This window comes from Eulemur rufifrons, chromosome 7, assembly GCF_041146395.1.
Source record: "Eulemur rufifrons isolate Redbay chromosome 7, OSU_ERuf_1, whole genome shotgun sequence".
NCBI classification, from domain to species: Eukaryota; Metazoa; Chordata; class Mammalia; order Primates; family Lemuridae; genus Eulemur; species Eulemur rufifrons.
Window position 1 is genome coordinate 67146882 of NC_090989.1, and position 12495 is coordinate 67159376.

Here is a 12495-nt window from a genome sequence, read left to right on the forward strand (position 1 = left end):
GTCAATCCTCAAACGTGTTGTCCTGGGGTCTCCTCTTTGAAATTTGCCTCCATAGTAAGTTTACTTTATGGCCACACCTCATTTTTGACCCAAAGAAGATGAGTTAGCTTGATTGGTCCCTTTATTCACAGATATGGTTCCAAATGATTTCTGTAGGCACCATAAATGCACTCTCAAAGACTAGAAACTTGCCATGTATTAGAATATTCAAAGGCTCTGAAGAGAATACTGAAAAATGGAATTCCAGGCATGATTTGAAGAGTGGCAGAATAGTTGGATGGAGTGTGATCTACCCCAGGAGACAGCTCTGAAGGCACAAACATACTCAGATCAGGAGACTGGTTCCTTTGCCATCAACAAACAACTTAATCCAGCTGTTCTCATCCTTCAGCACAGTGGCAGGGACGGGCCAGAGGCCCACCACGCCCGGGCTGCTTCTTCCTGAGCACACAGCTGGCCTGAGTTTCCCAGCCTGCCTTTCAATTAGGTAGACTGGGAATCTAGTTCTGACCCAACTGAATGCGGGAAAAAGTGATATGAGCCCCTTGGCCTGGGCCCCTAAAACCTCCCTGGGCTCCCCCAGGTGTCCCTGTCTTCTCTCACCTGCCAGCTGAACACTGAGAATTCAGGGGAAGACGCTGAGGGCACAGAAGATGTTCAAGCTACTAAACTGAAGGAGCTCCGGTCCCTAAATGACAGCGTAAAGCAGAACTCCTCCCTCCTTTCCAACGTGTGTCAGAATGCAGCATGAGCTAGAAATAAATTTACAGGGTCAAGTCAATGAGATTTGGGGGCTGTTTGTTATAGCAATAAGCCCACTCTGACTGATACAAACACACAGAATCACACTGAGTTGTCCGTATGAGAAGCAGCTTGATTAGCGTAGAAATTGACACGCCATTTGGAGCATTTGCCCTTGTGACTTTCAGTTTGGGGTTCATATTTGAAACCAGTGCTGTTTTCTCCGTCATCAGCCTCTTAATACACATGGTATATGTCACATCTCACAGATCAGGACTCATCGAGCCCACCTGCTGACTGCTGGGTACGACTGCTAATCCTTGGAAACGCCACCTGCCCTCAGAGCTTCCCGAAGCCAATCTGATGTATACCACATGGCCCATATTTTAAGCCAGGCTTCACATTTGGTGAGTCCAGCTTTTAATATAGTGTCTTCTCTAACAAACAGGAGAGTGCACACACACACACATAAACACACATACTGGTGTAATTTTTTTTAACAAAATAAAACAGAAAAATCTCAGCTGTCCACTATTTTAGAGACTTCCATTTAGAGAACCGTTCTGCCTCTTTAGGGGGTGGCTGTGGTCCCCCTCACCTCAGTGCATGGTGGTGAGTCTGCGTCCCTGTTCACCCTTGGCCCATCAGAGCCCGGGAACAGGGCGCAGGTGCCAGCCTCGCTGCTGCGGGATGGGCTGCATTCCCGGGAGCACAGCCAGTGGGGGACCCCTGATGCTGGTGGGTCTTTCTCACCATCTGCTTTGCCTTTTACTTGAATGTGACCTTCTCCCCGAGAAGATACCTCGTCAAGGGTCAGGGGCCTAAGCCTCTCCTTCCTGCCTCAGACAGACAAACTGGCATCTGTTTCTGCTTGTGAGCCTCCCAAGGAGCCCAGGTGCACCTGCAAGGCGCAGGGATGCTGAGCAGTGCTAAGCAGTGCTGAGTAGAGGCCTGGGGGAAGTGCAAACAGTGTGGAATAACCCCCAGCCCAGGCGGCCACCACCGCTGATGCCCTCCTCTCGGGCGTCTATGTAGACCTGGAGGGGACCAGACACAGCAAGGAGCACATTGTTTGCTCTAGAGTACGTCTTAGTTCAAGACAACTAGAGAGTGAGGTAGGTTTTTTTAGTATTTAAGAAAAATTCCTAAGGCTCCATGAAGCGAGGGAGAGGGCTGAATGGAGGAGGGATATAGGGAAGTGGTCAAATGAACGTGATAGACCAAAGGGGCGGGCCAGGGGCAGGCAGGGGACGACCCTCACTCAGATGTGGGCATGCAGGTTTCCTGCTCTCTGCTAGGGAAGGTGTCCCGCTGTGTCTGTGGCTCACAAGATACTGCAAGGCCTACTCAAGCAGTAGGGCTCCACCGTGCTCTGAAATTCCAGGTTAGCAGGTGCCAAAAGCACTGCAGTTCTCATGGTTTGGGGTTTTTTATTCTTTCTGTGTTGCCTGCAGTAAGTGACATAGAATCAGCAGGGGTGGTAGGAGAATGTGTTTAAGACACTCCGCTGCACCTCGCCCACACCCCCTCTTTATCTCCTCCAAAAAAAATGTGAGTTTCATTTTATTTAGTACTCACCACTCCACGTGGAGGCAGGTGGGAATTATAATTCCCATTTTACAGAGGAGGAAACCAAAGCTGAAGGAAATTAAGACGCCTGCCCAAGGTCACAGAGCTAGTAAGTGGTAGAGCCAGGGTTCAAACAGATTTATTTTCTTCCCCAAACACCATGAATGTGAAACTGCACCCAATTCCCTCTCACACGAGCCCACTTAAAGTAAAGGTAGGAAGAATTGTCAGGCTGAATATGAGCTGCTCTCTCTGGCTTGGGTCCTTCTGCCTCCTGTGTCTTTGTCCACCTCATTCCCTTGGTTCAGAGCCTTGCTATACCCTCTCACCAAATGGTTCACAGCCCGCTTCCTCCAAGAAGATTCCTGGATTTCTTCCCCTCTCATCGTCTCCCCGGCACTCATGGATCCGTCTTGCAGCGTCGCCCGGCTGCACCGTACACTTGTGTTTACTACGCTCCAGCCCTCTCCTCTGTGCAGCTCCCCAGCCCCCGAGTCACGTGTGGCAGGCAGAAGGATGCCCCTGCAAAGACAGCTGGGTGCTCATCCCCAGAACCTGTGAAGATATCACTTACGGGGCAGAGGGGCTGTGCAGATGTGATCGGGTGAAGGGTTTTGAGACGGGAGCTCATGCTGGAGGAGCCACGCACGCAGAAGAGGGAGGCAGGAGGGCCAGAGAGGGACAAGTGATGGCAGGAGCAGAGGGGGAGGAGGTGTGGCTGCTGACTGCTGGCTTTGGAGACAAAAGGGCCCAACCAAGGAATGAAGGCACTTCCACAAGCAGGAACAAGCGAGAAACAGATGCCCGCTAGCACCTCCAGAGGGACGCAGCCCTGTCCATGCCTTGACTTTAGCCCAGTGAGACCCATTTCAGATTTCTGACCTCTAGAAGTATAAGAAAATAAATGTGTGCCATTTTAAGCCACTAAATTTGTGGTAGTTTGTTACAGCAGCAATAAGAAAGTAATACATCAGGACCTTGTGTGCCATTCATTTTGTTCCTGTCTTCACACTGCCCCCCACAACCCACTCCAGCAGCTCTGGGTACAGCTGGAGCTCTGCATACTTGGTGGGTTCCTCAGCCTCTGCCCCTGCTGGCCTAGTCTCAGCGGGGGCCCCCAGCTCCCCCAGAGCAAGGAGAGCAGAAACAATAACACACTTATCAGGGAAGGAGCAGATCTGAAGCTGGATTTTCCCTGGGCCTAGATCATGCAAACTGATTTTTTTGAATAAAGCCCTATGAAATTTTGAGGATAGATATTTATCATTCTTCAGACTTCCCTCCTCATTCTTTAGGCACACAGGGTGGTGGCTCCTAGCCCTGAGTCTAAGAATGCTCTGGGATTGGGCTGTACTCATCCTGAAAGTTTGAGGGTGGTACCTTAGGAGTCTGTTTATATCTGAATGGTCTGTGATAATATTTTTATGTTATAAAGCTCTGAGATTGATGAGGCGTACTGACTCAGATGAGGTGGTTTCCGGCACCTATCTACAAAGTTATATGTGTAGTGCCTCCAGCCGTGGATGGATGGATGATGGATGGATGGATGGGTAGGTAAGTAGATCAATGTGTGGGTGGATGGATCAATGATGGGTGAGTGGGTAGGTGGGGGATGGATCATCAGATGGATCAATCTTTAAACAGCTTGGCCTAAGGGGAGACATTCATGGTCTCAGCTGGTCTGATACAATCTTCACTTGTTCAGACATTATCACCTACAACTGTGGACTCCTTGGTAAAACCTTTAGGCCAGGAATCTGCCTCTCTGTCTATCTTCGAAAATGTTGCTAGTCTCACTGTCATATATACCAACCGTGCTGACATTTGGGGGCATCCTTTAGATAAGTAAGAATGATCCAGTGTCTGAATAATCCAATGACATGCACGTTTTGTCTTTCTGACAACCTGTACTTGCTACTGACCTTTGTCAATATACAGGCCATATGTAACAGCTCTTAATGTGCAACCTCAGATCCTCTCTGCCCCACCTGTCTCTGGGGCCGATGCCACTTGTTCCACCTCAGCCGCCACTGCAACAACCAGTTCTGGGCGGGCTCCAGCCAGTTCCTGCGTGCTGCAGAACTGCTAGGCACTCATGCATGTGCAAATCACAATTGTAGGGGTGGTTAATGCCCACTCAAAGCTAACCTTTCATCATAAGAAACAGAAACCAGTGAGTAAGTTCTGATCCCTTCCTACGTCTGATGTTCCTGTAGGCTCTCAGAAGAGTCCTTTCCCTGGAGACCAAGCATCCAGTTGATACTCAGTGGTTGCTAACCCTCCTTCCTGCTTCACCCCTCCGCTCCCCCTCCTGCCTCCCTGGATGCACTCTCCAATATAGCAGTAGCTCGGAAACTTCTGCTACCCAGGGAACCCGGGCCAAGACCTGATTCATGTTATTATTTACACAATCTAGTTGCAGTTAAATACAAAATTTTAGGAATTTCTCCTATGGATATACTTTATGCTTGTACATCCGTGCAAGAATATTCACTGCAGAACTGATTGTAATAGCAAAAGATTGGAAAGAGTCCAAATGCCCATCATTGTGGAACTGGTGAAATAAGTTATAGCACATATATACAGTGAAAAATAATGAGGAAACTGCATATATATGGATATGGAAATGTCTCCAAGATAGATTGTTAAGGGGAAAAAGCACGGTGCAGAACATGTGTAAAACATGCTACGTTTGTGTGCAAAAAGAGAGAGATAAGAATCCACATCCCTATTCGCTCGTATATTGATAAAGAAATGCAGGAAGTCTGCATGAGAACAGTGGTCACCTTTGGGCCAGGGGACAGGAACTGAGCAGACAGGGAACAAGGATGGGAGGAGACTTTTCACTCTCTATGTGGTTAACTTTGGGATTTTGAACCACGTGAGTGTATTATATATTCAAAAATAAGTAATATGATACAATATAAAAGAAGCATTTATTATGGCCCTCAGAACAAGCAATCTGGATCTGGCTCTCCACACCTGATAGGTGGTCCCGGTGTCCCACATGGAGCTCTTCAGACTGGGTGTGGTGCTGCAGAGCCACTGCCACTCTAATGTCACCCTGGGTGGGCCATGCTGCTCCAGACCACAGTGCAGGTTTCCACTGTCCAAAGCAGCAGTGGGAGGACGGGCCTTGAGGCTCTTGCCGAGGAGAAGCAGCTCCACAAAGGATACGGGACTTGCGTCCACTGTGCGCAGGACAGCGCCAAAAGAGGCAGGTCCCAGCGCTGCGTCTAGTACTGAGGCATCAGCTGTTCCCGACTCACGAGGGAGGAGTGGTGGTAGCGATCCCGAGTGGCGAAGTCTGCGTTCTCCTGGGTGAGCTGCGTCATCGCCATGTCAACCCTGGCCAGGGACGGTGCCAAAATTATCTGCTCCTGGGGGGACCGCAAGCTCCTACAGCAACAAAGACACAGAGGACGGTGAGAGGAGAACAAGTGGAGACTGAAGAGGGGAGACAAGTCTACTCAGGATGGAGAAATTATTTGCAAAAACATCAGTTGCCCTAATTATTCAACATGTATTTAGATGTTCAAAACATAATTGTTGAAAGCTACATGTACAAGAGTCTATGAGCTCAAAGTATGAGAAATACTAAGTATTAAATAAAATAAGGAGAGTGCTGTCTACCCTTCTTAAGTAGAAAAGTATAAAACTACCTACCTGATAGGAGGTAACCCACAAAGAGAGATTATGCCTTCCCAAACGTGTCATGTTAGGGCTCTGTAGCTTTTCCTTTCCTTTTTTTTTTTTTGAGACAGAGTCTGGCCCTATCGCCCCAGGTAGAGTGCAGTGGCATCATCGTAGCTCACTGCAACCTCAAATTCCTGGGCTCAAATGATCCTCCTGCTTCAGCCTCCCAAGTAGCTGGGACAACAAGCATGTGCCATGACACCCAGCTAATTTTTCTTTCTTTCTTTTTTTTTTTTCAGTAGAGACAAGGTGTCTCACTCTTGCTCAGGCTGGTCTGAACTCCTGAGCTCAAGCGATCCTCCTGCCTTGGCCTCCCAAAGTGCTAGGATTAGAGGCGTGAGCCACTACGCCCGGCCTTCCTTGCTTGAAATAACGGAATGGAAAGACTGCAAAACTGAGAAGAAAGAAAAGAGAAATCTTCTTTTTGATTGATTGGGAAGACAGTTGAATGAGGAATGATTTCCAGAATGCAGGTTTACATGGCAAACAGCTAAGACGGAAACTGCAAAGGCTTTTCACACCAAGGTGGCCTCAAGACAAAGAGCAAGTCCATCTAGATCCCATTGTCACTGCAGTCTCTGCACACAGCTGGAGTTGGAACAAAGTGGTGACGAAATGCTAGGGATATGCGGGGAAAGTGCTGGAGGAGGAATGGAGCAAGGGAAGCTCAGAGTGGCAGTCAGGGCAGCCACTGAAGATAGACCCAGGCACTGCTCTGCCCCTAATCAGCTTAGTGGCTTCTGGAAACCTCTCTGCCTCCTTTTGCCTCCATATTCTTATCTTCCCAGGCCTCTTTCCACTCCCGCAGTCTGTGTTAGGTCCTGAGTCACAATTTAGGCATGGATTTCCTCTTAGAAATTTTACTCTGACACAATCATCTACTTTACCAGTAGTAAATGTTAATTGTTTAAATCAGGAATATATTTGAGAATTTTTAGAAGGTAGACATCTAATGTTCTAAATCTGTGGAACTTAGCAGAAAGCTTCAACTGACTCTGGCAAAACATCTTGCTCTATGAGTTTGGATCACATGACCAAGGCATTACAGCCATTTGTTGAGAACATATCTATTAATAAATTATATAGCTTGAGGGCTTCTGAGAACTCAATTAAGTTCCATAAAGGTTGAATCTCCAAAAAGTAAGGTTAGAAAGTGACAAAAATACCATACCAGTGAACGTATAAGTGTTTTTGCCAATGTAGTATATCTTTTTATTTTGTTTTTGTTTTTGCTAATTCTTTTTTTCTTTCATTATTTTTTTTTTTTTAGGTGAAACCATTACATCCTTCTGAGTTTGGGGACATAATATACTTCACTGTCTAGTCTAGAATGGCTTAAGAATCCTCATCTGGGCAGGTGCTAGGGCTTCAGGACAGAAAGCCTTCTCAAGGTCAGGCTTAACTTCACACAGTCACTGGGCCTGGAGGTGCATCAGAGAAAGCAGCCCAGCCAGATCCTTCCGCCCGAACACACTCTACATTTGTCGTCATCTTCTTTGGTGTTGAAGGGTATTTGGGGCTATAGTTGGTAGGAGTGAGGGGGCTCAAAATGACACAGTAGAAAATACACATTGTGAATAATGATTATTAATAAATGTGATTAATAATAATTATACTTATTGCAATTATTATTAATCAAAATAGTGATTTATTTTAAAATAAATCATCCTTTCTTAATCCTTTCACCCTCCTGAGTAACCATCCAAAATATCTCCCCGCAGCCACGGTGAGGCCAGCAAGTTTAATGCTGATCTAGCTGAGGCCTCTGTCACCCATTTCATAGCCCAGAGAACCTGGGACTTGTGTTACGAATGGTGTGGATTAGGTTCTGTTCCAGCCAAAGTACTGTCCTTTTCTAAGAATAATCTCCTCCTAATACATTCTTCTTCCCACATAGCACTGCAGTGACCTTCGAGGTGAAATCCCAGGAATTCAGAGTACAGCATAAGGAGTGGTGACCTATGGCCATTTTTAGGCTTTAAAACCAGAAATGACTAAAAATATCCCTGTAAACCAGACAAGGCCAAATCCTATCGCCCACACACCACTTGCAGCTGCAGAATCTGTGGGCAGCTTCTACACAGAATCTGTTTCCACTTAAACTCTACGTGCCCTCAGGACTAGGTTGTAGGGGAAAGGAGGTCAGTGTAGGTGTGTCGTGACCAGGGCCACCCAACCTTGTGCCTTGAGAGGCAGAGAGGTCACCCACCCTTGCTACAGCTCCACACAGGACACGGGGCCCAGCCAGCCCCAGCAGCTGCAGAGTTCTCCCCGCATGCCTTGCTGGGGCCCTCTCCCCCGTTGGCCTCTACAGTTCTTGCTCCTTCTCTTCATCCCAAGCTCTAGCCCCACAGTCCTATTTCCTGTAGCGCTGGCAGTGCTTGTGAAGAGTTGTCTTTAAAAGGATTCTGGGGAACGGGAACTATTGTTTAATGGGTACAGAGTTTCAGTTTGGGAAAATGGAAAGGTTCTGGAGATGGATGGTGGTGATGGTTTCACAACAATACGAAGGTACTTAACGCCACTGAGCTCTACACTTAGAAATGGTTAAGATGGTAAATCTTGTGTTCTGTGTATTTTACCACAGTAAAAAAAATGAAAGGAAAAGATTCTGAACTTACACCTGGGATCATCAGGAAAAGGTCCCCTGATCCACTAGCAGTGTCTGGGGACAGGAGGTGGAAATACTGGCAAGTGCAACCCTGACATGCAGAGTTTCAAAAACAAACCAACAAAACGAAACCAAATAAACATTGGGTTGAGTTCTGCCTGGATTTTCCCTGCCTGCAGCATTGGCCCCACGCTGATTTTGAAATGGACAGAAGGGTGGGAGCCATTCCCCCAAATCCCGAGGCCTTACAAGGCGAGGACGCATCGGCACTGCAAGAGTGGGGGAGAAGGAAAGGGACTGTGGCACCGGGGGATGTTGCCTTCTCCATGAGGCCTCCTCCTGCCTCCCAGGAAGGTTTGCTCCCTCGCCCTGGGTATCTGGACGTTGAAGTCCCACAGAGATCTCTACTTAATTTCTGTACTTGGCCTCTGCACAGTCACATCAACTACTAAATACCTCTGACTCAGAGATGGAAGAATGTGTGTCCTGGCTTTACATTTCCTTTGGGCTTTAATCTCGTGCGTGATTACGTATTGATGCCAACGTGGCTTAGACTGTAAACTCACTGAGAGTAGCTCTCTTGACTTATCACCTCAGCAATCAGATTTTAAATAAAGCCTCTGCTCACGATGACTGAAGATAAGAAGGGACGGGGACATGAGCCAGAGGAAGCATCTACTGAGCTGAAGCTGGGGGCCGGGTGTCATGGAGGGCGGAGAGGAGCAACATCGGAGTCTCCTGGAGGGTCCCAGTTGTCAGGTGCCCACACCACAAGCCAGGCCCAAGCCCAGCCAGGAAGGGGGCACTCTCAGCACCTCCCAGGACTCTGGACACTCATCCATCCTGGTAGTGGCCCCAGATTGGGACAGACCTGCAGGAAGGGACCAGAAGAGACCTCATCCACCGGAAAAAGCTGAAGTTGGAGGCTGATCCTGCAGAGAAGACATACATGTACATATTTATGAAGGCTCTACATATGCATCTATAATTCCAGATTTAACAGCATGAACTCATATCCCCAAGACACACACACACACACACACACACACACGCAAAATTAGCACATTTTTTTTTCCTTTTTCAGTCTAACCAAACAACATTCATTGTAATACTCCATGACATCAGCCTATAATGGACTTTGCACCCATGTGTACTTTTGAAAAATTTATTTCTAAACTTCAAAATCCCCCAAAAGAAACTAGATAAAGTGCTATGAAGAAAAATGCAGAGAACTTGCTAACTTCAGTCTTAGGAATTAAAAACTGTTTGATAATGTTTTTTCTTAGATTCACAGTGATATGTGTTGAATGCATGCTATAAAATCCCCTACTAGACCCTATACTCTTTGAGAATAGGGAACATGTTTCTTTCATCCTTGTAACCCTCAAGTACTTCACAGGATCTGGCACTGAGGAAGTTTTCAACAGGTGTGAATCAAATAGATCAACATGCAGAAATGTTAGAGCTGAATTTTGAAGTGAGATTGTTGTTGATACTGGCCAAATACTCTTGATGTCAGACACCGACTTGCATAGGGTTTGTCAATCTTTTCGTAGAAACCCATCCCTAAGGTCAACAACATGCAGCTGATAACATGGGTTTACGCAATATCTTTTAGGGTTCTTATAGTTCAAGGGAGGATAAATTTCAGATCTGCTTTAATACCTGTAATTGCCAGGAAAAGATTACCAATATATTTTGAGATTGTCAGAAGGAAGAAAATAAGCATAAGCATTTTATTAACTGACCCTACTTAAGTGTGATCATTTAGATTCTAAATCATCCAAATTTTAGATGGACATTGGCCTGAAATTTGATTTCATACTTTCCTGTGAATAGATTTCTGGTAAATATTTAAATTTTTTAAGATCAAACTTTTCAAAAGAAATTCAGAAGCAATCACTGAAATAATCACTACGTTAATTACAATATATTGTATCCATGAAATTAGCTGATATAAAGATCCCTTCTAAGCATTGCTGTATCTCTAAATCATTATTTTTAATGCACGTGTAGCTTGACGTGTTTTGAGTGCATTTCTTTCAAAAATATACATCAAACTATTCTAATTCTGAAGAATATTTTTTTTTAGTTTGCCTAAATTGTTATGATCCATCTGATTTAGTCAGAACTCGAAACTAATTGATTTATTTTAAATTGGGGCATCAGAGAATGTTACTGAAAAGGGGTTTGTAATATATTTTTTAAACAGCTTTATTATTGAGGAACAATTGATGTACAATAAACTGTGTATTGACTATATTTTCTTATATTCTGTAATCATGATGCTCTGGCATTTCAGGCCTTTTCCCACTCTGTTGCCCAGGCTGGAGTGCAGTGGTGTCATCATAGCTCACTGCAGCCTCCAACTCCTGGGCTCAAATGATCCTCTTCTGCCTCAGCCTTCTGAGTAGCAGAGACTACAGGTGTATACCACTATGCCTGGCTAATTTTTAAATTTTTTATAGAGACAGGGTCTTGCTGTGTTGCCTAGGCTGGTCTCAAACTTTTAGCCTCAAGCGATCCTCTCATCTCATCCTCCCAAAATGCTGAGATTACAAGTGTGAGCCACTGTGCCTGCCCTAACTGCATTTTCAACTTGGGATAATTTTGACTTAATGATGAGTTTATTGGTATATAACACCATTGTAAATTGAGGAGCATCTGTATTTAAAGTGTACAATTTGGTCTGTGTTGACATATATACATATTCACTGTGAAACCATCATACAAGCAAGATAATGAATGTATCTATCACCTCCCAAAGTTTCCACGAGCCACTTCAAAAGACCAGCCTCCCAGGTATCCCCACCCACCCCATCCAAAGGCATCTACTGATCTGCTGTCACTATAGATTAGTTTACATTTTCAATAACTACATATATATATTTTATAATATAATACACTATGCATCCTTTTTGTCTGGTTTCTTTTACTCAGTATAATTCATGTATCAATAGTTCATTCTTTTTTACTATCAAGTATATGCCATTGTATGGATATGCCACAATTTATTTATAGAGTCACCTGTTGATGGACATTTGGGTTGTGTCCAGTTTTTGGCTATTACAATTATTATGCTACGATTATTAATGTACATGTTTTTGTATGGCAATATCCTTTCAGTTCTCTTGGGCAAATACCTATGAGTGCAATGGCTGGGTCATATAGCAGGTATATGTTTAACATTTTAATAAACTGTCAAACCATTTTACAAAGTGGTTGTATCATTTTACATTCCCACTAGCAGTATATGATAGTTGTAGTTGCTCTACATCCTTGCCAATACTTGGTATAGTTAGTATTTTTAATTTTAGTCATTCTAATAGGTGTGTAGTAGTATCATATTGTGGTTTTAATTTCCCTAATGCTAATGACGTTGAGCATCTTTTCATGTGCATATTTGCCATTCATGTGTCTTCTTTGGTGAAGTTTATTTAAAACTTTTGCCTATTTTTGTTTGTTTTTTCTTTTCTTATTGGGTTTTGAGAGTTTTTATGTATTCTGAATGCAAGTCCTTTATCAGATGTATGATCTGCTAATATTTTCTCATGGTCTATGGCTTATCTTTGCATTACATTTTCAGTGTTTTTTGAAGATCAGAAGTCCTTAATTTTGATGAAGTCCAATTTATCAATTTTTTTCCTGCTTCTGGTGTTGTGCCTAAGAAATCTTTGCCTAACTTACAGTCACAAAAGTTTTCTCTTATATTTTCTTTTAGATATTTTATAGTTTCAGATTTTACATTTAGTTCTAATATCCATTTTAAGTTATTTTTACATGGTATGATATATGAGTTGAAGTTTACCTTTTGCATATGGATGTTCAATTGTTCCAGTGTCATTTGTTGTAAAGACTATTCTTTCCTTCCACTGAAT

At 44.5% G+C, this 12495-nt stretch overlaps 1 protein-coding gene across 1 annotated transcript in view; it reads right to left on the reverse strand.

Annotated features, from left to right (window-relative positions):
- Window positions 1-5285: 5285 nt before the first annotated feature.
- The window catches only part of SLC12A8 (solute carrier family 12 member 8), a 130392-nt gene continuing 123182 nt past the window's right edge, over window positions 5286-12495 (reverse strand). Inside the window, exons 13-14 of the mRNA XM_069471981.1 lie at window positions 9489-9549; window positions 5286-5709 (exon numbers count right to left, since the gene is read on the reverse strand). Of these exons, the coding sequence (XP_069328082.1) occupies window positions 5547-5709; window positions 9489-9549 (224 nt within the window). The 3' untranslated portion in view covers window positions 5286-5546. The remainder of the gene's footprint in view (window positions 5710-9488; window positions 9550-12495) is intronic.